Source organism: Esox lucius, chromosome 14 (assembly GCF_011004845.1).
Source record: "Esox lucius isolate fEsoLuc1 chromosome 14, fEsoLuc1.pri, whole genome shotgun sequence".
Taxonomy (NCBI): Eukaryota; Metazoa; Chordata; class Actinopteri; order Esociformes; family Esocidae; genus Esox; species Esox lucius.
In genome coordinates this window covers 8896976-8922571 of record NC_047582.1, presented here as the reverse complement: position 1 = coordinate 8922571, position 25596 = coordinate 8896976, and the positions used below count along the sequence as shown (strand labels likewise).

The 25596-nt window shown below is 39.6% G+C and overlaps 4 protein-coding genes across 13 annotated transcripts; 2 read left to right on the top strand and 2 right to left on the bottom strand.

Annotated features, from left to right (window-relative positions):
- Positions 1-166: 166 nt before the first annotated feature.
- Positions 167-3323, top strand: si:ch73-234b20.5 (vesicle-associated membrane protein 8). Its single transcript, NM_001303715.1, is given in 3 exon segments — positions 167-354; positions 2174-2335; positions 2499-3323. Coding segments are annotated over 3 exon segments (309 nt in total). The 5' UTR covers positions 167-351; the 3' UTR covers positions 2643-3323.
- On the bottom strand, positions 3300-8660 carry hnrnpd (heterogeneous nuclear ribonucleoprotein D). Of its 8 annotated transcripts, none has more exons than XR_002197799.3 (8): positions 8034-8626; positions 6801-6969; positions 6454-6615; positions 6112-6261; positions 5797-5905; positions 5443-5610; positions 4189-5138; positions 3300-3744 (listed from the first exon to the last, which is right to left on the bottom strand). XR_002197799.3 is itself a non-coding variant. In XM_020053288.3 (8 exons), exons 1-7 carry the CDS (start codon positions 8195-8197, stop codon positions 5068-5070), a joined length of 993 nt encoding a protein of 330 aa, XP_019908847.2. In that variant the 5' UTR covers positions 8198-8629; the 3' UTR covers positions 3300-4689; positions 5041-5067. The 8 variants fall into 8 exon arrangements, 6 of the variants coding, with proteins under 6 accessions (XP_019908847.2, XP_019908848.2, XP_019908849.2 ...); XR_002197800.3 differs by having other exon boundaries at positions 4588-5138; XM_020053288.3 differs by having other exon boundaries at positions 3300-4689; positions 5041-5138; positions 8034-8629.
- Positions 7688-25560, top strand: enoph1 (enolase-phosphatase 1). 2 transcript variants are annotated; one of them, XM_010877426.5, is made up of 7 exons: positions 7688-7851; positions 9949-10090; positions 19382-19483; positions 20953-21155; positions 23643-23775; positions 23889-24012; positions 24684-25560. In XM_010877426.5, the coding sequence occupies exons 2-7, from the start codon at positions 9992-9994 to the stop codon at positions 24821-24823; spliced, it is 801 nt and encodes a 266-aa protein (XP_010875728.1). In that variant the 5' UTR covers positions 7688-7851; positions 9949-9991; the 3' UTR covers positions 24824-25560. The 2 variants fall into 2 exon arrangements, with proteins under 2 accessions (XP_010875728.1, XP_010875730.1); XM_010877428.5 differs by lacking the exons at positions 7688-7851; positions 9949-10090 and adding an exon at positions 18737-19237 and having other exon boundaries at positions 24684-25559.
- On the bottom strand, positions 8835-16850 carry hnrnpdl (heterogeneous nuclear ribonucleoprotein D-like). 2 transcript variants are annotated; one of them, XR_002197802.3, is made up of 9 exons: positions 16611-16850; positions 15697-15865; positions 15042-15203; positions 11999-12130; positions 11665-11782; positions 11277-11438; positions 10482-10593; positions 9969-10072; positions 8835-9206 (listed from the first exon to the last, which is right to left on the bottom strand). XR_002197802.3 is itself a non-coding variant. In XM_010877430.5 (8 exons), exons 1-7 carry the CDS (start codon positions 16697-16699, stop codon positions 10523-10525), a joined length of 903 nt encoding a protein of 300 aa, XP_010875732.1. In that variant the 5' UTR covers positions 16700-16849; the 3' UTR covers positions 8835-9206; positions 10482-10522. The 2 variants fall into 2 exon arrangements, 1 of the variants encoding a protein (XP_010875732.1); XM_010877430.5 differs by lacking the exon at positions 9969-10072 and having other exon boundaries at positions 16611-16849.
- Positions 25561-25596: the final 36 nt, after the last annotated feature.

The window sequence follows — 25596 nt, the reverse complement described above, 5'->3', positions numbered from 1 at the left end:
CTTTCTAGCCATATGTGCTCAAAATGTCATATTGGGTGTGCCGTATAAATATATTAAACTACGATATTTATCATGCTAGTTCTATGTAAATAGATGAGTGACAAATATTGGGCCAATGGTACAGGAGAAGTAGTTAATGTGTAACTAAAGGGAGGGGCCGCCCTGTGCGGAACTTGTGTCTGTACCCGCTTGTTTTCCTCCAAAGCTGTCTGAAGCAAAGTTTTACTTTACTTTTACTCTACTTTTGTTACTATGCTAGTAGCTAGTCTGAAGAATACGTGTTTGTGAAATATTTAGCCTTTGGATTAATTCTGTGTTTCCGGACAGTTGCTGTAGATCTACTTTTCTGATATGGTAAGAATTCCTTTTTTTTACTTTAGTGAAGTGGAAGTTGTGCGTTAGTAATATGCCTAGAGGCTACAAGTTATCGGAACTGTTTGCATTATAGTGAGCTGAGCAGTTAGATTATGGATGCTAGGAAAAAGAGGCACACAGAGCACGGAGTGTGAATCCTGTTATTTAACATGTGACCTGCGTGTATATATTCGAATGTGGAATAGAGTCCATAGGTCTATAACATTGGCAGTACCTTTAAGACTAAAGAAATCGGTGACCTAGCTGTGAGTGTCAATAAAGGAATGGCTTAGCGTTAAAGCAATATTTGCTTGGCCTGCTTTCAGATTCTGTATGTCCTGCTGTTATTGAACTACATGCTTCCGCATGTATACTGTGGAAGTGAATTGGATAGAACTTTAGAACTAACTTTATAACTGCATACTACACTATAAATTAAATGGAAATGGAAATCCAACACTACTGTTGTTTGTTCCTTGGGGTTTAAGGCCGGGTGTCTCTGTAAAGCACTTTGTGACAACTGCTGTTGTAAAAAGGGCTTTATAAATAAATTTGATGGATTGAACTAATAATAAAAAATGGATTTAGGTGGCACAAATCTGACCAAACTTGACAGTTTTTACTCTAGTGGATTCTTATTACTTCTTTACTCATGACTCGTGATAGATATAAATATTCCATGTGTAACCTTTAAATTCTTCCAGTTTTTGTAGATCCTTTGCTTGGCCTTTAAGCTTCGCAGGGTAATTTTAAAGGAATAGCTCTGAAGTCCAAAAATTCAGATGAGTTTTGTTACACAGTAAACAGTCTATGGACTGCTCTTATCCTCTCAAGGATAGCAGTTCCTTTGCATAGACAGCAGCTTTTGTGTGGACCCCAGGTAAGGTAGAACACTTTAGCTACTCTGCTTTTGGCAATAACTAATTGGGACCACCAAGGTCCTTTGTCACTGATTATTTGGACATGCCAGGTCTGGGGGATTTTTTTTAAATCTTGCATTTTCATTTAAGAGTGCTAGGGTTAAAAAAAAAACCTAAATCTTTAATACATATGGAGCCAGAATTGACTCAATATTTTAGTTCTGGGTAAACCAAAATTAGAATATTCTAAGAGTGTCTGCAATCCACACTTTCATAGAGAAACCAGTGCCACAAAATGCTTATGTCAGCACTTTCTGGCAAAAGAAATTGTTTCATCAGCAAAGTGTCACATCATACTACTGCAGGACTATTTAGCAATAACTGGGGAATGGGGAATATTTCAAGCAAATATTTGAAACATTAACTTAAAACATTAATTGCAGATGTCTTTTCATTTGTTGTTGTATTTATGCTAGTACTACAGTAAAATTCATACACATGGACCCTTAAATACTTTAGGATAGGCCACAAGAAACATCTAGGCTAATAGTAGTTTATTAGGACCTACATTAAACATCTCATTTATTTTATATAAAAATTCATAAAATACTCCATAAGTTGAATTACTAGGTTAATAACATAAACAAATTTGCAAGTAACAATTAATAACTTATAAAACGTGTGTACTTATTATATCAATAGATATAAGTGCTACCATGAATAGATATTGGTGAGTCCTCCTATGTTGTTAGTGTTATTGCCAAATGTGATGCAAATTTCCACACTGATACATGTTCTCCCTTGTAATTGAGATGCTCTCTTGTGAAATGGGTCGTGTTTTCCTACAGTCATAGTAGTTACTAGTGTCACAGTATTGTAAAGATAGTCTTTACAGTATGTCCTACCTGATATGTTGATATTCAGAACAGATTCTCTTCCTTTCATCTTCCTCTATGTAGGCTGACTACAATTCTCAACAGCCAGCCTCCTCTAAACTGGATTCAGTGCAGGGCCAAGTTAATGAAGTCAAAGTTATACTCAAAGACAACATTAATAAAGTTCTGGAGAGGGGAGAGAGGCTAGATGACTTGGTCGACAAGACACACGACCTCCAAGCAACTGTAAGTATTATAAAATAATGGCAATAGTGTTTTTATTCGAATCTAAACTGGTTCCCCAAGTTTTGAGGGGAAAAAAAACCCATTCTGCTTCACATTGCTTGTCTGTTTCTGCTTAAATTTTGTTTATTTGTCTAAACCTTCCATTATTTCCTCCCATTTTCAGGCAGACACCTTTCAAAAGACGTCTACGCGTGTAGCGCGGAAGTACTGGTGGAAGAATATCAAGATGATGATCATTATTGGAGTGATAGTTCTGATCATCGTCATCCTTATCATCCTGTTTGCTACAGGTGTCATCCCCACCTAAACATAGGGGCAGACTCCAACAGTACCACTAAAATGGATAGGATGAACCATAATCACCGACAGCCATGTTTTGATTTCGATGAAACTTAGGTTTTGTATTCTCTAAGGCGGATTCAAAGTGAATTCTGTATAGTAAAGTGACGAAATAACATTTGACATTATGACATCTGTAAATAAGCATCCTGGACTTGATTGTTTTTAGATTATATGGATCTGTTGATTTCAGTTTTTGATAAACATAATGTTTGTAGATACATTTTGTGTATTTATGTCAATTAAAAAAAATAGATAATAGAGAAATGTTATCACCACTAACATTACAGTTAAGGGGCCTCATCTCACAGTGTAAGTGTGCAATGAATTCCTCAAACTGGATGATTTATATATTTGGCTGCCATAATCAAATAATACTTCACTCGTTACTATGTTACAGTACACTCCACTATCATTGTACTGTCCTAGGGATGAAGTCTAATGTAGCAAAATAAGTTCACACTGTACTTCCTATTCAGATTTTTTTAAATCAAGTTTTAATCAAAATTTATTTCAGACACATTTTAGTATTAATTTTTTTCTTAAGCATTTCTGCATGTTTAACAATCCTGTGTAAATATAACCATATCAGGTATCAATTAACTGAACGTGTATTTGCAATAACTACAATGAAGTATAGAAATGTATTTAATAGCCTGTGTACATGTGCTTCTTGATACCCTTTTTCTTGCCCTGACCAATCCAATTTGATTTATCCAATACAAATTTCCCCCTTGTATTTCTTTTAGGGTTTCAGTGACTTAACAGAAAGTGACATGGAACATAATACGGATTATCATTCAGTATAAGTGACTAATCAATGAAATTCAGTAACTGTATATTGGTTTCACCCAGTGTAACAACACAAGACAAACAGGCAAAGCTTTTAAAAGTTTCAAGAAGAAACAATCAAATACAACGCTGAAAATATATGTACGTAGTTCAACTGAATTCTTTGACTCTGTCCGTAACCAATCCGTCCGTAATAAAATAAATTCTTGACTGAAACATTTCACCTCGTCTGCCAATGATCCTCCAGAAGATCCTTTGATTTTCCATCGCCTCGTAGCCTGAAAAAGACAAACGAGTTAAACGGTTAATGATGAAGGTTACAACACACTAGTAGGGCTACAACTACATGTTAAAGGAGTCCCCCGTCTTTACCATGTCCATTAAGAAAACACAATGGAATATTCATAGCAATACTTTTTACAATTAAGAATTAAAAAACAAGTTAGTCCATAAGCTAGAAATCCTGAAGTGTGACAAATTGAAGAGGTCAAAGACCAAATACAAAAAAATCAATAAGTAAAGCTTTCAATTGGTCAAAAAGATACACATAAAAAAAAAACATTACATGCAAATTACCAGGAAACGTAGAGAAATACTTTGATACTTTTTCAAAAGGTTAAAAAGAGAATTTTGTTAGAGGAAAATTAACAATGCTTAAAGGAGAAGCTTTCCCACCGCTGTCAGTAACACAAGCAAACAATACAAGTACAAAAATAACGCACTTCTCCAACGTAGTGGCATCCAAGTACAAACCAGGTTTTAGCTCATGGACTACTGGCTATTACTGCTACAAGAGCTAAATAAAGAAAAGCAAGAATTACAGGTATCATTAGGAATTATACATATATTAAAATACACTGGAAAATCCAGAGAAAGCTGTGTCCTTTGAAAAGTAAGTAGTTATTTTTCTCAGTATCATTTTGTATTTTACCATTACTTGACAGGGGAGTAAGGGCCTGTAAAAAATGACATTGAAATTACATAATTTGTATTTACATTTTACATTACAAAAAAAAACATTACAGAAATTAAACCAATTTAGAAAGTAAAGAGGACAAAGCTGGGTATGTCCCACTTTGTTTTGGTTTACAATGCTGAGACAGGATGTTGGAAGACCATACCAAATGGCGGCATTCGAGAGTGTACGCCTCTCGTACCCGGTCCGCATTGAGCGGGCCAGTGAGTACCGGGGAGGTCAGCTCATGGCCTGCAAGGAAGCTCCGCTGGCAGGTACAAACAAGGTATATGTCAAAGTTAGGAGACAACATTCTTCTTTTCTCTCTTTCACTCTCTTTTCCTTGTAAATCCTTAAATCTTGGTATTCATTTTACTGTTGTAGTGGTACTTTACCTGTTAACTTTAAAATTACAAAATGGCTCATAAGAGGCAGCAGAAGGCCGGCTGTTAAAATTATTTGTCACAAAAAAAGACTGTAGCCTCTATGTTACCACTACTGTAAAGCACTTCAGGTGCTGTGAAAAACTATAAAGAGAAAAACATTTAGACGGATACCATTATTATACAGAGGTAGGTAAAATGTATCTAGGTTTGTTGTGGTTGACTTCTAAACATACCTGTCTGCGTGTGGAATGTCTGCGACATCAGTATGGCTTGTAATTGTTTTGGTGACCACCTCGTCTGGGGGACTTCCCATAACCACCCTGCTGATCTGCTGATGGGACAGAAACACCAAAAGGACATGGATATTCAATAGGTATATCTCTTGGATAAAATGTTTTGAAGATGCCTTCAAAATCAGCAGTTTTCCTGATATATTTCTGTTGATTATTTCATCATTTAGGATAGGCAAAACATGGGTAATATTATTTTTTATACAGAATGGCAGGATTTCAGTTAAACACTAAAATATAAGCCACAAAGGAAAACAAAACAAGATGTTGCGCAAAACAACAAATTACATACATCCTTTACAACAGTTTTTTAAAGTGCTTCTGTGAGAGAATGCAATAACATACTGCTGTAGTCTCCACCATATCCGCCATAATAGTTGTTGTAACCCGAGTAATCATAGCCACCATAGCCTTGGTTGTTGTAGCCATAATTGGCATAGTTATTGCCGTAGCTGTTGCCGTAACCTTGGTTCCAGTAGTTGCCATATCCCTGGTTCCAGTTCTGATTCGGTCCTGAAATACACAAGATCCACAAGGTAGCCCATTTGGCCAGTTCGCCCATTTTAACAGATCACAGAAACATGTGACAAACATTGAATATTCATCACAATAAATAGCCTTACACACGTAATTACAATACTACTCTATATATGCAAAATATTGGTACAAGAAACTAGTATAACTATCCAGCCAACTTACCCCCTCTGCCACGAGGCCTGGCGGAGTATCCCCCTCTGCCGCCCCCCCCACCTCCCCAGTGCTGCTGCTGCTGGTACTGCTCCTTGGACATGGCCACCTTTATCTCACACTGAAGACAGGAAGGAAAAAGCTCATGCTTCTAAGCTACGACTGGGAATTCTCAGTAACAATAAGGAAATAGAGCAACTGGGCCTGGCAAGGAAATGCCATCTGAAAAACATCCATTGAATGCAAAGGCCAACTGGCTTTGAAATTCAAAACATAGTCTGTGGGTAGTTTTGGCAGAGGGTGTAGTTTGGTTGTACTGTGTTGTACCTTGCTTAGTCCTATATTGTGGTACTTTTTCTCCATGACCTTCTTCACCCGATCCTCCTCTTTAAAGGTGACAAAGCAGAAGCCTCGTCTCTTGTTGGTTTTGGTTTCCATGGGGAGCTCAATGGACTCCACCTGTTCACAAAGACAGTCCTTGAATAGAATAAACCCCCTTATTCAGTGAGGTTTGGATGTTTAGAAGGCAGGCATTTCTGTGAACACAGTCAAGTTTGTTCCGCTAACTGGTTTAGTCAGATCTGTTCCAAACATTCAGCATAGTGGCCAGACAATAAAAATGTCTGAGGAACATCTGACAGAGTTAAATGAAAGTATACTGTATCCTACCTCTCCAAAGGCAGAAAAGTATTCTCTGATCTTCTCCTCTGGAGTATCTGGGGAAAGACCGCCAACGAAGACCTTCCTAATGGGCTCTTTGTTCTTCATAGCTTTGGCTTTCTTAGGGTCAATCACCTTCCCATTCAACTTGTGGTCCTTCTGTAAGACCACCTACCAGAAGCAAGCCACAGAGAAAAACAACCACAAGAACCAGATGTGGCGTATAAGATTTCCATTCCATTGCTGCCATGCCACAGTGACCTCATATAATGAAGAGAATGAGAAAAATTGTTTTACCTTCATGATTCACACAATCTTCCAGAATAATCAACACTACTGAATCCAATCAGGAATACCTTGTCAACGCTGTCAGCTGCTTTGAACAGGACAAAGCCGAACCCCCGGGACCGGCCTGTCATGGGGTCAAGCTTCAGAGTGCAGTCTACCACCTCCCCAAACTTGGAGAAGTAATCTTTCAAATCCTTCTTTGTTGTGTCCCAACTCAGACCACCCACAAACATTTTGCTGCATTTAGAGACAGATACAGATATTTCAGTTCTGCATACCAAATTCCAGCACAAGGACTGTGTTCAGGTTCTCTTCCAAAGTCCTTTTCTCATCTGCTTTTTTCACCCATGTGATGTAAAGAAAGAAAGGAAACAATGAGTTGCAGCCATTAGATAGGGAACACAAGACACTGTCATAGTTTAGGGTCAATGGAATCATTAGAATTAATAAGATTACTGTAGCAATGGCTTCATTGGTCTATATAGGCAATACATAAAGGAAATTATAGTTTACTATAAACCAGGTATTTTGAATCCTGAATGCTGATTGACTGAAAGCCATAATATACAGGTGTGGAATATCTCCAATATAAAACGGCTAAGAGTTGAAGTGATGTGATGTCACAGCCTTGGTATACGGTGGCATATGCCATGTCTATCAGCAAATCAGCATTCAGGCCAATATATCACAGCTAAGATCAGTTCTCACAGCTTAACTTTATTATCTTAGGGTCAACGCATTGCGAAGTGTCTGGTCACAGCGCTAGTCCTGGTATATTGGCAATATATCATTATTGGTGAATCCATTCCGTAATGAGTAATACTTTTTTAGAAAAGTACTTATCCATGTTATATTGGCCATATACCACACCCCCCTTCAGAGTTTTTGCTTCGGCAAAAAAAATGTGGATGATGTTAACAAATAGGTTACCTAATAACAATCTCATATGTCGACACTAAAACGTTCCCAGAGGTAGCATCACCTTCCAAACGCGAACACTGTTTCTTATACACGTCCCAAAATTCAGCAAACATGTGTTTATGGAAGCAAGATGGAAGGTTCTAGTGACCTGACGACAGCAGCGAGACAAAGATGCAGTTGATCTGATCTGCCAAGAAGGTACTATCATACTTCTTTGCCTGTGACATTAAGGTACTGGCATTCAATTTATTCCTAATTGAAGGTAGAAAATTAGCGACACGGCTTTAAAATTATATAAAAAAAATACAATCAGCTAGGAATTGTCAGTCTTTCGAAGCTGAACAAACACTACAGCTAGCTTATACTTTAAAACGTCTCACCCCTCATCCTCTTCGTTTTTGCTGGCATCAATCTTTGATCCCTCGGATTCTCCTGTCTGGTTGCCCTCTGCAGCTGTCGGTATCTGCTCCTCGCTGCTAGACTTTCCATCATCCTCCATTTTCACCAGAGTTGAATCTTCCCCGGTTTCAAGGTCCTCCGACATTTTTGATGTTGCACTAACGGCTAACTAGCTAGCTCATCAGCCGCTAACGAAGTTGTGTTTGCACGAGCGTTGCTGCTTTCTAATCTGTTCCTCTGTTAGATAAGATTGCTCCCTAGCTAACTGGGAATCGTTATATTTCTCCCCAGGTTAGTCTCTTGTTTAGTATAGACCAAAACGGAGAAAAACAACAAATAGTAGACAACGGGTGACTGACTCTTATGATTTCGGAATAATCTATAGTACTTTCATTATTTTAGCAATATACTGTCAGTTCACAGATAATATGCTTCAGTAAGCTAGCTACGTAATGTTAAACATAAATGGCGTCATGTATAAAATGGTGGGAGTACTGTTTTTGGGAGGTGCATTTCTAAACACACGTATGCCATGCTTTGGAAACTTACAGTACTGAACAGCTGTCTGTGCGGCAGTTAAGTGTGGTTTGGATGACAAAGGAGTATGACCTTTATTACACGACTAAATTTGACTCCTTTCATATACAGACGTGTGGTAGTATTTATTCTCACGTCGCGATAAACACTTGGTACAAGATTTATTGTTCAAGTCAGAAAATACAGCCAAAGTTATGGACTTATGAAATGCAGAACAGAATATAAAAGACAAAGTCAAGCTTATGTCAGTTTTGTACCCACTTTTAATAATACCATTATCCAAAAAATTTAAAGAAAATTCCAAGTTTAAAATCACAGGACAAGGTGAAAATCAAGGTCATAAGAACACATTAAATCAGGATGAAACCTAGACCTACAATCTCAGCAGAGTACACAACAAAGAGAAAAGGGTGGGAAGAACAGGAAACAAAAAACAGCAACCTCTGTATTTACAAAGTCAGACAAGCTGCATGTCATCATGTCAGCTTCAGCTAAGATGTGGGAAGCAAAATAAGGGTCTGGTGTTTAAAACATGAGCCGATCGGTGGACAGGATAGGAATCATCCCCAAAAGCTGGCACCTGGGTACAGGGTCATTCTCCAGCCAGCCTAGCCCATCTGCAAACAAGGACACAACACACTGGTTGTTAACAGCTGGAACTCTGTAGGGCACAGTGAACTTTTCACCTCCATGTTTCACTGTTTTAACTTCTGCTTGTGCTGTCAACTTTAAACTATTAAGTTTGTTTCTCTCCGTATTCCGTTTTAAAGATCATATGTAGAACGCACAGCTTCACCAAGGTTCTGTAACCTTTCCTGTAACAGCTCACTGGCCAGCAAAAGCTTCAGCTCCGATGAATTGGTGGGTCAATTTCACCATTAAGGAGCAGGCCCAAACATGACCCTACCTAAGGTATGATGTAACAACTTTGGTTGAAGTTTCAAGCCAGATACGCAAAATAGCTCATTCAATTTTGAGTAGTCAGCTTTTTATGGCATCATAAAGCTGGTTTACATATGATCTTTAACACCTAAGTTTAAAAAAAGTTTTGGGTGTTTATCAAGTGAAGTTCTCTAAGGGCTATAAAGAAAAAGCAAGCATTATGAGTTTAAGCAATTTAAGAAAAGGGTTCATTACAAAAACAAAAAACCACTGATGCTCCAGAACTGAAACACAAGACCACTCAAATTAAAAGAGAATACACAAATACAAGTTAAAGTACATTTTTACACTGTTTCAATTAATATCCTGTAAAAAATCAATTTCAGACAAATCATTAAAGCAATCACTTTAAAACTGAAAAAAAGATTCATTTTTCCCTTTTCTCTTATGTTTCTTTTTGTTTATCGCTGGTTACAGGAAGTGTGAAGAGACCATACCACAGGACAGCGTTTTCTTGTGCATGCCGTGCTCTCTGCCCGCTATGTGCGACGCCCAGAGATTGTCGTGGTCAGGCGACACACGGCCTGCAATGAAGTCCTCGCTGGCAGGTACAAACAAGGTACAACATCAGAGTTAGGAAAGGGAAAGGAAATCTAAGGACAGGTCCTTACTCTGTACCCTTAGCAGTACTTTACCTGTTAACAATGCTATCAAGTGTCTTTATGTTATTTCCTTATGAACACCTGTTAAAAAGCAAGGGAAAAAAGGAGAATCTACAGAAAAACACCTATGTTTTTTCTGGAGAGCTTAATAAAAGACAAACCTCTACACAAGCATTCTTGCAATTAAAGATCTATAGACACGACTTTAGTTTTATCTGTCAGAATGGGGGTGTGCATGGTAATGGTAACCACTTGCTTTCTCACTTGACATGTTTTAGAGTAATTGTTTATTGTCTATTGATCTTTAAGGTTTTCTTTAGGTCAAAGCTAAAGCGACGGTGGTCTTACCAGAAGTCTATGCAGGTCTTGTTGGATTGGATCAGATCAGCTCAGTAAGGCTGGTAGTTGTTCTGGTGGGTTGTGACCTCTCGAGAGGCCTTCCCATAGCTGCTCTGCTGACCTATCGGAAGGTCAAGGGTTAAAGGTTAGAGGTCAGGAAGTTTGAGTGTGACAGGATTTCTTCACAAAACAAAGTTGCAGAAGGAAATCTATCAGGGTGTTGTCAGTCAAATATACGGTTGAAATGGAAGTTGAGGTGCATGGGAGGCTTTTAAAGTTCATGTTCCTTGTTTAGGTGAAGTTGCATTCAGACATCTCCCTGTCAGGAAGCAAGTAGCCTGCAGTGTTGTTGTATCCAATTGTGTTATTTTGGCTCAGACTTTCAAAGGGAATGAGTGTCCGTGCAGAAACTAACAACCATGTGGTCAAGACGCATGTACCTAAGAGAGCACATCTTAGCCATTTTACCTTACATACCCAGGAAAGTGAAAACAAGTACTGTTAAGAAGTGTGTGTGCAATACAAATGTCCTCTTATATGGCTTAATTACATTTATTGTTGCAAGTGTTCTCTTATAAAATAGTGCACTGCCTGGATATAGACACCTCTCACAACCATGAACCAGAGCAAAGAGACCCAAGGCAGGCAGCATTCCAGACATGTTTTATTTTTCCAGAGCTATTGAGTACATACAAGGAGAGTAATTTTCCACCTGTCAATGTCTTAGCTAGAAGTACATGAGTTGTTGTTCGGGGCTGAAAGGCACTGCTTGTTTCGATAGTCGGCATCAATAGTGTAGCTTACCATTGTAGTCGTCGTATCCCTGTCCATAACCATAACTATTATAGTTGTAGCCAGAGTAGTCATAGCCTGTGTAGCCATTGTAGCCCTGGCTGTATCCGTTTCCGTAGCTACCATAGTTCTGGCTGTAGTAGCCGTTGTAACCCTGGTTGTAGCTACTCTGACCTAGATGGAGACAACAGAGAAGTTCAATGTCACAAGTCTGTATCGTTGTTTTCAAAGGCATTTTGATTTTCTACTGTGAAGTCCTTTATTGCTTCAGTACTGTTACTGTCCCTTGTGTCAAATGCCAAACAAAAAATTCCCTTGTGGAAGAATAAAATGTATTGACCGTAAAAAATGTTCTGATATATATTCTTCAGTGTCATGGAGTTAATGTATCTTTACATACCTCCTCGTCCCCGGCCCCTGTTTCCTCCTCCCCTCCCACCTCCGTAGCCCCCTCTCTCTCCTCTGTGTTGTTGCTGCTGTCTATACACTTCTTTGGGCTGGGCCACTTTGATTTCACACTGCAGAGAAAACAATCCATGAACCAGAACACTTCTGCAGGCCAGAATACAGCACTGACACTTTCTTCAAATAAAGTTGCATGTTATTATTCGTGGTTTAAAGTAAGTGGTCTGAACTTGGTTAAATAGCACAGGAATATTATGAATTATTTTGCATATCAGCACAAGATTTGTAACAGTTCAAATGGTCACTGTAAATAAGTGTAATCCAGCTACCTTTCCGCTTCCGACTTGGTGGTATCTACACTCCAATAGCTTCTGGACAGGAGTCTCCTCACAGTATGTCACGAAGCAGAACCCGCGTCGCTCGTTGGTTTTGGTGTCCATGGGAAGCTCGATGCTGTCAATCTTGAAACAACACAGGATGAAAAATGTTATACCACGTGACGACAGGTGGACTATGTAAAAGAGGCCTCCCATGTGCCACAGCAGTCTGAGGTGTTTTGTCATTGCACCAAGCTGACCAGCACAGTCTAGGTTTGAGCCATGACTGCCGCTAGGTGACAAGTGACTGCAAAGCCCCATGATATGACAATTGGGAAAGAGAGGGGTGAAAAGGGTGGGGGAGGTATGTAAATATTACATCTACAAACTACTGTTCAAAATTGGAGTCACTCAGAAATGTCCTTGTTTTCCATGAAAGCATACATTAAGTTTGAATAGAAAATAAAGCAAAATTAATAGGAAATATAGTAATTGACAAGGTTGGAAATAATGATTTTTAGTTTAAATAGTGTCCATCAAACTTTGCTCCATTTGCAGAATCCTCCATTTGCAGCAATTACAGCCTTGCGGACCTTTGGCATTCTAGCTGTCAATTTTTTGAGGAAATCTGAAGAGAGTTTACCCCATGCTTCCTTTATCACCTCCCGCAAGTTGGGTTGGATTGGCTTGATGGGCACTTATGTACCATATGGTCCAGCTGCTCCCACAACAGCTCAATAGGATTGAGATCTGGTGACTGTTGCTGGCCACTCCATTATAGACAGAATACCAGCTTACTGATTCTTCCCTAAATACTTCTTGCATAATTTGGAGCTGTGCTTTGGGTCATTGTCCTGTTGTAGGGGGAAATTGGCTCCAATCAAGTGCCATCCACAGGGTATGGCATGTTTGTACACAATGGAGTGATAGCCTTCTTCAAGATCCCTTTTACCCTGTACATATCTCCCACTTTACCACCACCAAAGCACCCCCAGACCATCAAATCGCCTCCACCGTGCTTGACAGATGGTGTCAAGCACTCCTCCGGCATCTTTTCATTTTGTCTGAGTCTGACGAATGTTCTTTGATCTTTTCAGTGGGAGATATGGCTTTTTCTTTGCAACTCTGCCTAGAAGGCCAGCATCCGATAATCAACTCTTCACTGTTGACTTTGGCTGATGTTTTGCGGGTACTATTTAATGAAGCTGCCAGTTGAGGACCTGTGAGGTGTCTGTTTCTCAAACTAGACTCATGTATTTGTCCTCTTGCTCAGTTGTGCCCCGGAGCCTCCCACTCATCTTTCTATTCAGATTAGAGACAGTTTGCACAATTCTGTGAAGGAAGTAGTAGATCATCAGTTTCTTGGCAATTTCTTGCATGGAATAGCCTTAATTTCTCAGAACAAGAATAGACTGAGTTTCAGAAGAAAGTTCTTTGTTTCTGGCCATTTTCTACCTGTCCGCGCCTGTAATTGAACCCACAATTGCTGATGCTCCTGATACTCAACTAGTCTAAAGGCCACAGTTTTCAGCTGTGCTAACATATTGCAAAAGGGTTTTGTAATGATCAGTTAGCTTTTTAAAATGCTAAACCTGGATTAGCAAACAGCGTGCCATTGAAACACAGGAGTGATGGTTGTTGATTATGGGCCTCTGTACATCTATGTAGATATTCCATTGACAATCAGCAGTTTCCAGCTACAATAGTCATTTACAACATTAACAATGTCTACACTGTGTTCCTGATCAATCTGATGTTATTGTAATGGAGAAAAAAAATAAGATTTTCCTCCAAAAACAAGGACATTTCGAAGTGACACCAAACTTTCAAACGGCAGTGTACATTGCCCCTTTTTTCTCTAACTTACAACAAAGGGGCTTCGCATACTCTGGAAAATGTGGCATGATGTGGTGCTTGCAGTTTTCTAGAGTGCAGAGCCCCAAGCAAGTTTACTTACTTGCTACAGTTGTGGCCTTAGCTAACCAAACAAAATCACCCTGGGTTGCCATTATTAAAATGGAATTCAACAATACAAAAGCATTTTTTTCCCCATTAGAATTTTGAAATTCATTGTTTAATATAACATTTTGTTAGAACCTTGGTCAATTGATATTACGAATGCATCATAGACATGAATTATCTGGGCACTGCATCCCCACTCGTACACGCAAGCATAGCTATCCAAAACAGAATAGTTGGGCATGGCAGCCAGACAAGCCTTTTTAGTAAGAAATGAAATTTAACACAAGCATATTTGGGGAAGCCTGTCTTAAGCCTACCTGTTGTAGTAGTAGTAACTCTCCCAGTGAAGCTGGGCAACAATAACTGTTAACTAATTTAAACATCACCAATGGAAGATGAATATTAGGACTAGTGAAGTCCAATCAAAAGTTTGGCTATTTAAGGAATTAAGGAAAATAGCATCCATAATTATGTGGAAAAGAGAACCATGTCCTGCTTTGCTGACTCGTATCCACTCATGTTTCAAAGTGTCTGCTGCATTCTTCATGCCAGTTCCCTGGCTTTCATTTTACATGGCCAGTTGGCTTTTAGTTTCAGCAGTCACAATTAAATTAAACAATTTCATGTGGCTCACGTCATATACAATTTTTACAAAGCGGTAACTTGCGTTTCACTTCCTCCTCATACATTATTTGCCAGTGTATCTTGTTAGCATCCACAGCTACACAGTACACAGCACATACACTTGTTTTTTGCCACACAAATTGTGCACGTCATGTGATCTTGTTCCCAGACACCTCTGCCCAAATGTGCTTTGTGCAGTAACGTGTGGATGAAAACAGCTGAGAAGTTTGTGAAAACAACCAGGGTGGCACAAATGCTATCGTGGGATGTCTCCCAATGAAGACGTGCCTGTCAACGACCCAGTTTAATCCCACAACTGACTCGAGGGTTGTGAGCTGGTGAGCTACATTCCCCCACTCTTGTTTAGGGGAAATGAATCTTATTTTTTTAAGTGTAGGTCTAACATACCTAAATTCTACAAAATACAAAAAAAGACATTGACCATACAAGCATTGTCACTACAACGTACATCTCCAAAAGCACCAAAGTATTCCCTGATCTCCTCCTCTGGGGTGTCTGGGCTGAGGCCTCCAACAAACACCTTCTTGGGCGGCTCCTTCCCCTTCATGGCTTTGGCCCTCTTTGGGTCAATCAGCTTCCCATCCAGCTTGTGCTCCTTCAGCTCCAACACCTGCACATAATACAGTGCTAACCTTTTCAGATGTACCGATTGTGCCGCCTCAGTTATGACAGTTGTATATCTATTAGGGCACACTACACCTTTAAAATGCAGACAACCTTCTCTGGATATAATTTTGAACCGGCATTTTCTTAGCTTTTAAAAGTTTTTACATTTCTGAAGATATATCTTGCTACCATACCATTAATGGGATTAACAGAACATGTAGCACATCAATCTGCAAAATTGTCAGGGAAACAATACTGAATATTCAGAAGGGTACAGATTATTCTGATGCAACTTTAATTGACTAAAATGTTATTAGTTGCCATTATTGACTGTGTTATTAGTTGCCAAGTTCTTGTAACTGTGTTCCGAAAAAGGTTTTAGTGCTATAAAGTGTGTGTGTGTTGTTCAATAAAGTGCATGGATGACAACTATATAGCTCTTCAATTTGTATCTGTAGAAATGAAAGTAAACCAGCCTGTACTGTGCCTGTTCTTACCCTGTCTACACTCTCTGCATCTTTGAAGAGGACAAAGCCGAATCCTCGGGACCGGCCCGTCATTAGGTCTGTTTTGATGGTGCAGTCCAGAACCTCTCCAAACTTTGACAGGTAATCTGTGAGGTCCGTTTTGCTGGTGTCCCAACTGAGCCCTCCGATGAACATCTTGCTGGGGATGTAGAATTAAGGGCAGTTGTTTAACTACGTCCTTAACTGTTACTGACAACTTTTATATTTCAGACTTCAGTAATCTTTAAGCTAAAAAGCTGAGTCAACAACTATGACAAAATTACCATAGAGTTAATTAATTGACAGTGTGCACCTGCAAGATGTTTATGCCGTAATTATTACAACTAGAACAGTAAAACCTGTTTACGGTTATCATTTGTCAATATCCTAAATCGTCACTACAGTCACGCATCCGATTCTAGCCCTGGAGGCCAAAGTGAGTATGCTCAGGACAAGTGTATGTTTGTTCTATCTGTCATGGTCAGAAGTAGCAGTGCACGAGAACAAAAACAGCGGCAATACCCAACCACCAACACTACTGTACACCGACGGCAATTGTTAGCAAATTTTTGCTAATAATTTTTTTTGGGAAAAAATAGCTATACATCGCGGTGACCGTTTTTTTTTTTTGACATATCCAAACTGGTTTCCCCATTGACTGTAGTTTCTTAGCCAAGTGAACTTTGAGTTGACATGACGCAAGCTAACGTTAGCAACTGATAATACCCAATGCGTGAATGATAAGAATAGGGACTGGCTAGTTAGAACCACAGACGTTAAGTATTATCAGTCCATTATATTGCCACTTAATTAAATGTAGCTAACGTTATAGTACTTGTAAAGCCCTGGTAAAAACAAACTACGCATACAAGCTACCAAGGTACCGCACTTGGCTAGTTGCTTACCCGTCATCCTGCTGGTTTTTACTTGCGTTGATCTTGGAGCCCTCTGGAAACTCATCTGTGCTGAAGTCAACTTGACCTTCGGTCTCCATTTTCGCTCTTCGGTGGTTATTTGCTAGCAATAAATATGTATTTAATCCTGATAGCTAGCTAGCTACTTTTTGGCCGAATTCAGTGGCGATTACTATGTAAAATGGCTGACATCAAGGGCGGACAGGGTGGTAAAGAGTGACGCAGATGTTTGTGGTGTTAGTGCCGTTGGGAGGCGCTGCAGATTGCTAAAAAGGCACTGATCAGAGCTCAGTTCAGAGGTTTTACCTAAAATGAATACGATTATAATTGTGAATTTTATAGATGATCCCAGATCAACAGTATTTCAAATGACTTCCTGATTATAAATATTTCTTAATTTTACTGAAGGTTATTATTCGGAGATGTTTGACCTGGCTAAACTATTGAAAGGATCACAGTAAATACATTTTTTTGCTTCAAAACGGTATGCTTGATTAATGCTTTTACGATTTCAATTTTTATTATTTTAAGGAAGACCAGAAACTGAAAGTTGTTTCAAACATTTCTTCAAAACAGATACTGCAAATATTTATTCTACACTCAAGTGTCTTCAATCTGTGGTCCGTGGTCCACGGAGGTACCTCGTACAGGTGCAATGATGGCAGAAAGCATTCATGGAGGAATTAGGGTTGCCTGTCTGGCTCAAAGACAGAACAACTGATATTTTACCTTGTCTGTTCGGGGATTTGAACCTCACAACCCTTCCTGTTACTTGTCCAAGGCTACATGCCGGAGCGGGAACATACTAAAATATTAATGCAAAATGCAAGTTATTACACATTTTGACTTGGCTGGTTTGGGGAAAAAACTAATTGTAGATTTTTTGTATTGATATTTGTTGTGCAGTACTAACAGCATCGTTACACCATGTACTATTCTGGCTATGTGTAAATGTACTTGGTAAATAAAGGGATTCCAGTTCTGACAGTCGGTGCTTCCTTGCACACAACCACAAAAAGAATTCTGTGACATCAGCAAAAATATGCAACATTAACAGGTTCTGTTCGCTCAAAATATTTTCAATATAAAAGTCATTGTTTTGCATTAGCAATCAGCAAAGATTTTTAGTTTCTCTTACTACTATTCTGTTTGTGCAATTATACCGTCTTTTTGTTACTATATACAGTATGTTGAATATTTTCATTGTAATAAGGACCTCAACGTATGTTTTTAACAATAAGGTATATATCAATGAATTTACTAACATTCAAACATATCTGTGACAATTTAATTTCCATTCTACTAAATCACACTGTCCCCCAAATTACTTTACGTCAGGTGCAGGTTCTAAAGCATTAGGATTTTCAAACATTGTGCATTGTGTGCATTGTTATATGTGTGGTGCATGATTATAGTTATGACATTTCTATAGACTAGTTACACTTATTGACTTATAAACACATATTACACTATAGATTATTTTAAAATCTTTAAAACAACAGACCTACAATATGAAGAGTTTGTGAATTAATGGTTTGCAGACAGTGATTATAACAATGTGGGTCTAGTTAAAGAAAAGGTGTAGTCTACAGGATTAACTGGTAACCTGCTATAATTATTTATTCTTTTAATCACATTATGGGTAGTTAACCGAGCATGTCAGAATGAAGGACAGAGGGTCACAGAGAAGATATTTTTCAGTCAAATCATAAAAAAAACAATTGACAACAAATAGAAGTACATTATAAGCCAATAGAAAAAGTTTATAATTATGCAAATCTGAATAGTATGACCTTGGATACAGTTCTACTGATTGTGGTAACATCTTAAAACGTTTAAAACATGTTCTGTTTGGACTTGACAGTAATTCTAAACCATGAATAATTATTGATGAAGTATTGGTGTTTTTCCCCCATGAGGTAATAAAAAAAAATGTCATACTTAAGAGTTTGAAAAAAAAATCAAACTTTTGTACCTATATGTTAAAATAAATTTCAACTGAAAGCAACATTTCAGAGAACATTTTTTGTAGGAGGACTTTATTTCGAAAATAAACCGCATGAACACGTGGCCCTAATCTTGATAACTTCACAATGCTTTTTAAAAAAACATTAGTAAAATGACCATTGTTATGATTCTTTAGTTAACTGTGTATTTTGACATTCCTAACCTAGCTAGTCTAATGGTTACTTTAATAAATAATTATTAATAGACTTCCATGGTGAATTTTCCTCGTGGCTGTAATGATCATCACCGCCTTGGTGGAAACTGAACACTTCCTGGGCTCCCGGCTATTCGTTTACACGCTTCATGTGTTGAGCACATTCAATGGACCTGACTGCTTTATGCCTGCTGACGAGCCGGCACTGTCCACCATTATCTAGTTAATTGAAAGGAAACCTAAAGAGATTTTAAAAGGAATTTGTAGTTTTTTTGGGGGGGGATTTAGTCGCTGTTCTCCAGCCTGGATATCCGAAGAGCGAGTAAAAGTTAGCTAGTACAGTACAGTAGATAGGCGGCTTCAGCTATAAAAAATGGCCATGGTTTCAATTCCTGCAAACACATCCGCTATTTTGCTGGATATTGAAGGAACTACGACACCAATAACGTTTGTAAAGGTAGCTATGATAATAAACCGAGACAAATGCACGTTTTTTGTTGGGTGTGCTATGGGTATCAAGTTGCATGTTTTGCTAGATCGATGGATAAGCTAATGACAGCTGGCTACATGCTAACCGTGGTATTTTCCTTCTGTACTACAGGACATTTTATTCCCATACATCAAAGATCATCTTGAAGAGCATTTGTCGGCGCACTGGGAAGAAGATGAATGCAAACAAGACGTGCATCTTCTGAAGAAACAGGTAACAGTTTTTTATTCTAAACTGGAAAGTGATGAGCAGTCATGACTGCACGCAATCTCAGACAATATCCAACAAAATAGATTTAGGTTGTGTGGAACCGGTGTGTGGAATGCTCCAGAAATACGTTACATTTATAAGCTGTCCGTCACTTGGGTGTCAGTCAACAGCCAAACTAGTAGTTAGCTACTGTTGATCGTTATTTACTGCAGGGATTTACTTTACTAAGACCCTTAATGGATGTAGGATTTCCTGTTTTTATTTCCGTAATATTGTTTCCTTCATAATCCAATGGGTTTACAAAGGAATATACTGCTATTTAGACCCCAGATAATGGGTGTATTTGGTTAGCTTCCAAACTTAGATATGCACTGCGTCTTTGAAGCCTGCAGGCTCTTATCTATGATGACCTGTTCACAGAGATGACTCAAAAGTAGCAAATATACAAAAATGAATTTTTTCTAAATCTAAGTCTGCCATTAAAATGTGTGACACAGAGACCCTCCAGATCTCAAGAGGGGAGTAAGTCCCTTCTCCACCTATTATAACATATTTTTGTTAAATAATTATCTTTTTTTAAAATGTACAAAGTCTTCCAGAATTATTGACACCGTAGCACAAAGGGCTGTGATTTAGAAATAAAATGTATTCATCAGGTTGATTTTACACTGAACAAAATAATTAGAATCTAACCTTTAATTGATTCACTGTACTAAATGCAGAGGTGCCAATAAGTGTGGCATGCATGTTTTGAAATAAAATACAAATTTCTTGATGATGATTTTATTTTTCTTCAGAAATGTTCACTCTAAGGTTAGATTACTAGGATTTTTATGAGTGTAAAATCAAGCCGATGACAATTACATTTTTCACAGCGTTTTTTTTGTTTATATTTAATTAGGATGCCAATAAATGTGTAAAGCACTGTATGTTCATATATACAGTATATTTACATTATAATCATTTAGCAGAATTACAAAAACATTTGCTTAAAAGTACTTTCGAAAGGTACAGTTGCTGAAGTACACATTTCACACACACCTTTTTTTGCAAAAAACAATCTGATGTGATTGGTCAGAAGGATTAGTAGAAAAAAGATCTGGGTCATTCAGGCCAGTAATAATAGTACTAATGTAAACTTAGCCATGAGATGCAGTTTGGTGGTCTGTGAATGGAGCTAACAAGATCTTTCCTTAAGTGAGTTTATTGAATTGGAGAATGCAGAACTGTAATCTGTTCTCATTATAGAGTTGACTACCATAATTGGAATTCCTGCCCACCAAATGCGGTCTGTTTTCAGTCTTTGATGGGGGTGGGGGGTTAATCGATAAGATTGCAGAGGCCAGCATTGAATTCTCAATGTCAATGTTGGATGATCCCCCTTGTGGCCCCAACATGTCATTCATGCGCTGTGTTTTCTTTTTTCTTTTCATTAATGAACGTCCCCCTGATGAACCCTCTCATCACATTAGGTTGAGGAGGACCTGCGTCTGAACCGAGCATGTGCGCAGCATGTCCTGGACCAGTCAGTGCACACCGATGAGGAGAAGGCCATCAGGGAGGTGGTGGACAACGTGCTGTGGCAGATGGCTTCAGACAGGAAGACACCAGCACTGAAACAGCTGCAGGGTCACATGTGGAGGGCGGCCTACGCCGCCGGGAGAATCAAAGGCGAGTAAGTAGCCAGAATTGTTCTTTCTACGGTGACGCTGTTGTGGCGTGTTTGATTGTAGTGAGTCAGGGATTAGTCACAACTTGATTTCAGTGCAAATTTTCTATAGATGCAGTTAATACTTCACAGCTAACATAGCTCAGAGCTGTGTGCGCAAATTGCAAGATTACATTCCTCACTGCGTAATGAGGTCCCATCAACTAATCTGCGGCTCAGCAAAACTGTCAAACACCCTACATTTGTAGAGAACTCCATGAATGCTGAGCAACAGTCTAAACAAATGTTGTAAGATCTAGCAGCAGCTCCTATTTAGAAGATTCAGAGCTGTAATTTTTCACATTCTGCATAATGCCTTCGATCCGCTTATCTCTTTCCATTCAGTGGGGGTGGGTAAGGGTCAGGAGGGATTTGGGGGTGGGGTGCGGGATAGTGAATGAGGAGGGAGAGGGGATGCAGAGTGATACAATTTTAATCACATATGCGACTGACGTTGTTGGTGCAGGAATTTATGAAATGACGTTTTCGTACTTGCGTGGTTACCAATTTCTACCCAGAAAAACAAGGGTCTTACAGTTTTAATGATTCTGCTGTTTAAATTCATAATCGGTAATCACACACAACGACTGATACAATTATGCGATGCGCAACTCAACAAGCCAATCGTAGCCTAGCTTAGTCAGAGGCTGGAATTACCTTAGGAGGATGAACGCGATTCTACGTTTGATTTTTAACACAATTTTGTTCATAAATTGAAATAGATTTGAACCGAGAACCATGGATGTGAGAGCTCTGATCTGTCCTCGTTGGGAGCGTATGTCATATCATATAATACATCTTTCATCTGTTCCACAGCAAAATATCAGAAACACATTTCACGTTTCAGACTACTGGCTCTCAGCTACTGTCTGATCATTGAAATGATCCCAAACCTGTTTAGCCATTATTGGGTTAAATACAAAACTTGACAGGATGTCCGGTGGTGGTCCGGATGTAGTTTGCTCATTTGATTATCAGCGAAAAGAAGTTACAGGGCTTGGCTCATTCTGTAAATGTTGCCTTAATGCAGCAATTGTACCAGCTTCATCGCAAACATAATATTGAGTTAGAACATAATTTGTATCATTGAAATGGACTGCCATTTTTTTCTCTGTGAGTATTTGTAATATTCGTTGATAAAATCCCAAAACAAAATAAATTTGAGCAAATGTAAAACACAATTTATCGTGTCCCCTTTAGACAAATGTATATTACTAGGTATATTGACAGAAAACTTTGTGCTTTACTTTCTTTTGTATTGGAGAGAAGAATGTGCCTGATTGAAAGCAGAAAAAAAGTTATTGCTTTTTTTTAAAAGTTGCTTTCATACTAAAAAAATAAATGGATCCTCTGCAATACACATGTATAGTGTGTTTTCAGCTGTTACTGTCCATAATTGATGTGGCTAATTATCAGCACTAGAGGAAAATCTCTACCCCAGCAATTAAATTGTGCTCTTAAATGTTTGGGGGGCTAAAATGCCGGCATTGAGCCCTGAGATATGTTTATCTGAAGGGAGTTGTTTTGGTGGAACAGGGGAAGAGTGGCAGCATAGAGCCCTGAGATGTTCATCTGAAGGGAGTTGTTTTGGTGGAACAGGGGAAGAGTGGCAGCATAGAGCCCTGAGATGTTCATCTGAAGGGAGTTGTTTTGGTGGAACAGGGGAAGAGTGGCAGCATAGAGCCCTGAGATGTTCATCTGAAGGGAGTTGTTTTGGTGGAACAGGGGAAGAGTGGCAGCATAGAGCCCTGAGATGTTCATCTGAAGGGAGTTGTTTTGGTGGAACAGGGGAAGAGTGGCAGCATAGAGCCCTGAGATGTTCATCTGAAGGGAGTTGTTTTGGTGGAACAGGGGAAGAGTGGCAGCATAGAGCCCTGAGATGTTCATCTGAAGGGAGTTGTTTTGGTGGAACAGGGGAAGAGTGGCAGCATAGAGCCCTGAGATGTTCATCTGAAGGGAGTTGTTTTGGTGGAACAGGGGAAGAGTGGCAGCATAGAGCCCTGAGATGTTCATCTGAAGGGAGTTGTTTTGGTGGAACAGGGGAAGAGTGGCAGCATAGAGCCCTGAGATGTTCATCTGAAGGGAGTTGTTTTGGTGGAACAGGGGAAGAGTGGCGTTGGATGGATTTTAACCCATGCTGCAGAAGCACGTGTACCGGAGGCAGCCGCGAAGAGCCCTAGACACACTAGGCCATTTACTGTTAGCATTTCTTCGTGTTTTTTTGTCATAGTTTTATTACTGTTTGTGGATAATGAAAAAAAAAAAATTTAAACTTGTTGTAGGGTGTTTAAAACCAAAAGCTCCTTTACCCCAATAGATGTTCTATACTGATGTAAAGCTCCATTGTGGGTTTCTAACCACTTGTGACATTCAAAATGTCAGAGTCCTGATGATTCACCCCATTGAACAGGAGGGATTATTGTGTGTGTGTGTGTGTGTGTGTGTGCGTACCAGAGTGTACCAGGATGTGGTCCCATCCATCAGAAGGTGGAGACGGCAGGGCCTGAAAGTCTATATCTACTCCTCTGGCAGCGTGGAGGCTCAGAAACTACTGTTTGGATACTCAGTAGAAGGAGACCTACTAGATGTAAGGAACTCCTCATTTACTTTTTATTGTTCCTAGCAAACACACAGTAATTTCAATGGTAATTTGTAATAAACCCCCAGGCAGCTAACTGCAGATTTTCTCCATACTTTCAGCTGTTTGATGGCCACTTCGACACCAACATAGGCGCTAAAGTTGAAAGTAAAAGTTACGAGAGGATTGCAGAGAGAATCGGCTGCCCGCCCGAGGAAATCATGTTCCTGACAGATGTCACAAGGGGTAAGTGTGGTTGCAGTCAGATTAGCAGAACAACGAACGCTATTTCCATAAATCACACTGAGCCACAGCAGGACCAGCCTCCGAAGCTCTGAAGGCCTTAGCCAGGACGGAATTCTACAGTGGAATTTTCCACTTGTCAGTCAAATGGCCTGCCCTGAATACCATTATAGACTGTTTTAAGGACACGCATGTTCTCATTAACCTACTGGGTAACATGAAGGAGAATCAATATAAAATGGATTCAGTTTTGATATCTGAAGTCACGTGCCCTTGCACTAATCCAGAAAAGCATTTGAAAAGGCTGTTTTATCTGTGAGTTAAAGCAGTGACTGTATTAGTGCTGCGTGCTGCAATTCAGCAGAGTGAGGGCTTCCCCGAGAAGATGCAACGCCATCATTTTAGTGTAGCAGTGCTGTAACTAGTTTTACAGAGTGTTGTGTTAAAGGGTGAGGTTGAAGTTTTACAGGGAGGAGTGTGTTGTGTTGAAGGATGAGCGGTTTTACAGGGAGTGTGTTGTGTTGAAGGATGGGGGTTTTACAGGGAATGTGTTGTGTTGAAGGATGGGGGTTTTACAGGGAGTGTGTTGTGTTGAAGGATGGGGGTTTTACAGGGAGTGTGTTGTGTTGAAGGATGGGGGTTTTACAGGGAGTGTGTTGTGTTGCTCCCTTCAGAGGCCAAGGCAGCCGAGGACGCGGGTGTAAACGTAGTGGTGGTGGTGCGCCCGGGCAACATGGAGCTGACGGAGGAGGAGAAGTTACACTACAACCTCATTACAACCTTCAGCCAACTGGAAGTGATAGACAGCGCTTAACTCAGGATGAGGGGGAGGAATGCTGTCGTCTGATTCAGCCCCTTCTCCTCCACAGCGTGCACTCATTGGCTCCCCCTTGTGGTTGGAAAAGTATTGGACTCAATATGGGAGTTCTCTCTATGCAGTATGTCTAACACGTTAGGGTTGCTTTTGGGTGGGGGGGTCAGGAGTGTAAACTTGGAGGAGAAGGGTGAAAAATCAGGACACAGTCAGAAAACAGGAATCAGAACACTACCCTCTTCCCCTAGCAGCAGATGTCCCTTTGGTCTTATTGAAGGGCTGGAACAGTAAAATGTATGGATGCACCTCTGAGTATATTGGAGGGCCAGGTGGAGCTGTTGTTTTATTTCTTTCATCTGGTCTATTCAGAGTCTGAATTGGATTGTGCTAAGGGAAGGAGCTACTAACTAAAATGGAACCAGGCCCTTTTCATAAGAACTTTGTCCCTGGGGTGGGGAGGGGAGAAAATTGCACCAAGCTTTTTGGGAGTGCACAGAGTAGCCAATCCAGCAGTCTGTTTCTGGTCTATCCAACATGTTGTTTTCTCTACCAGGGAACAGTGTAGCATTGTTGGAACCCAGAGCGGTCTGGTATCCAGGCTACACTCATGGTGTCAGGTCAGGTGGGCAACAAGGAGCACGTCATACCAGTCTGCAGACTGCTCATTTAAAGGACCTGCCTGGGTTTCCTCCTTTTTTTTTTTTTTAGCCTTTTAAATAAAAAACCCTATTTAAGTTGATCACTTTAAATGTATTTCTTTAATTGTGCTGTGG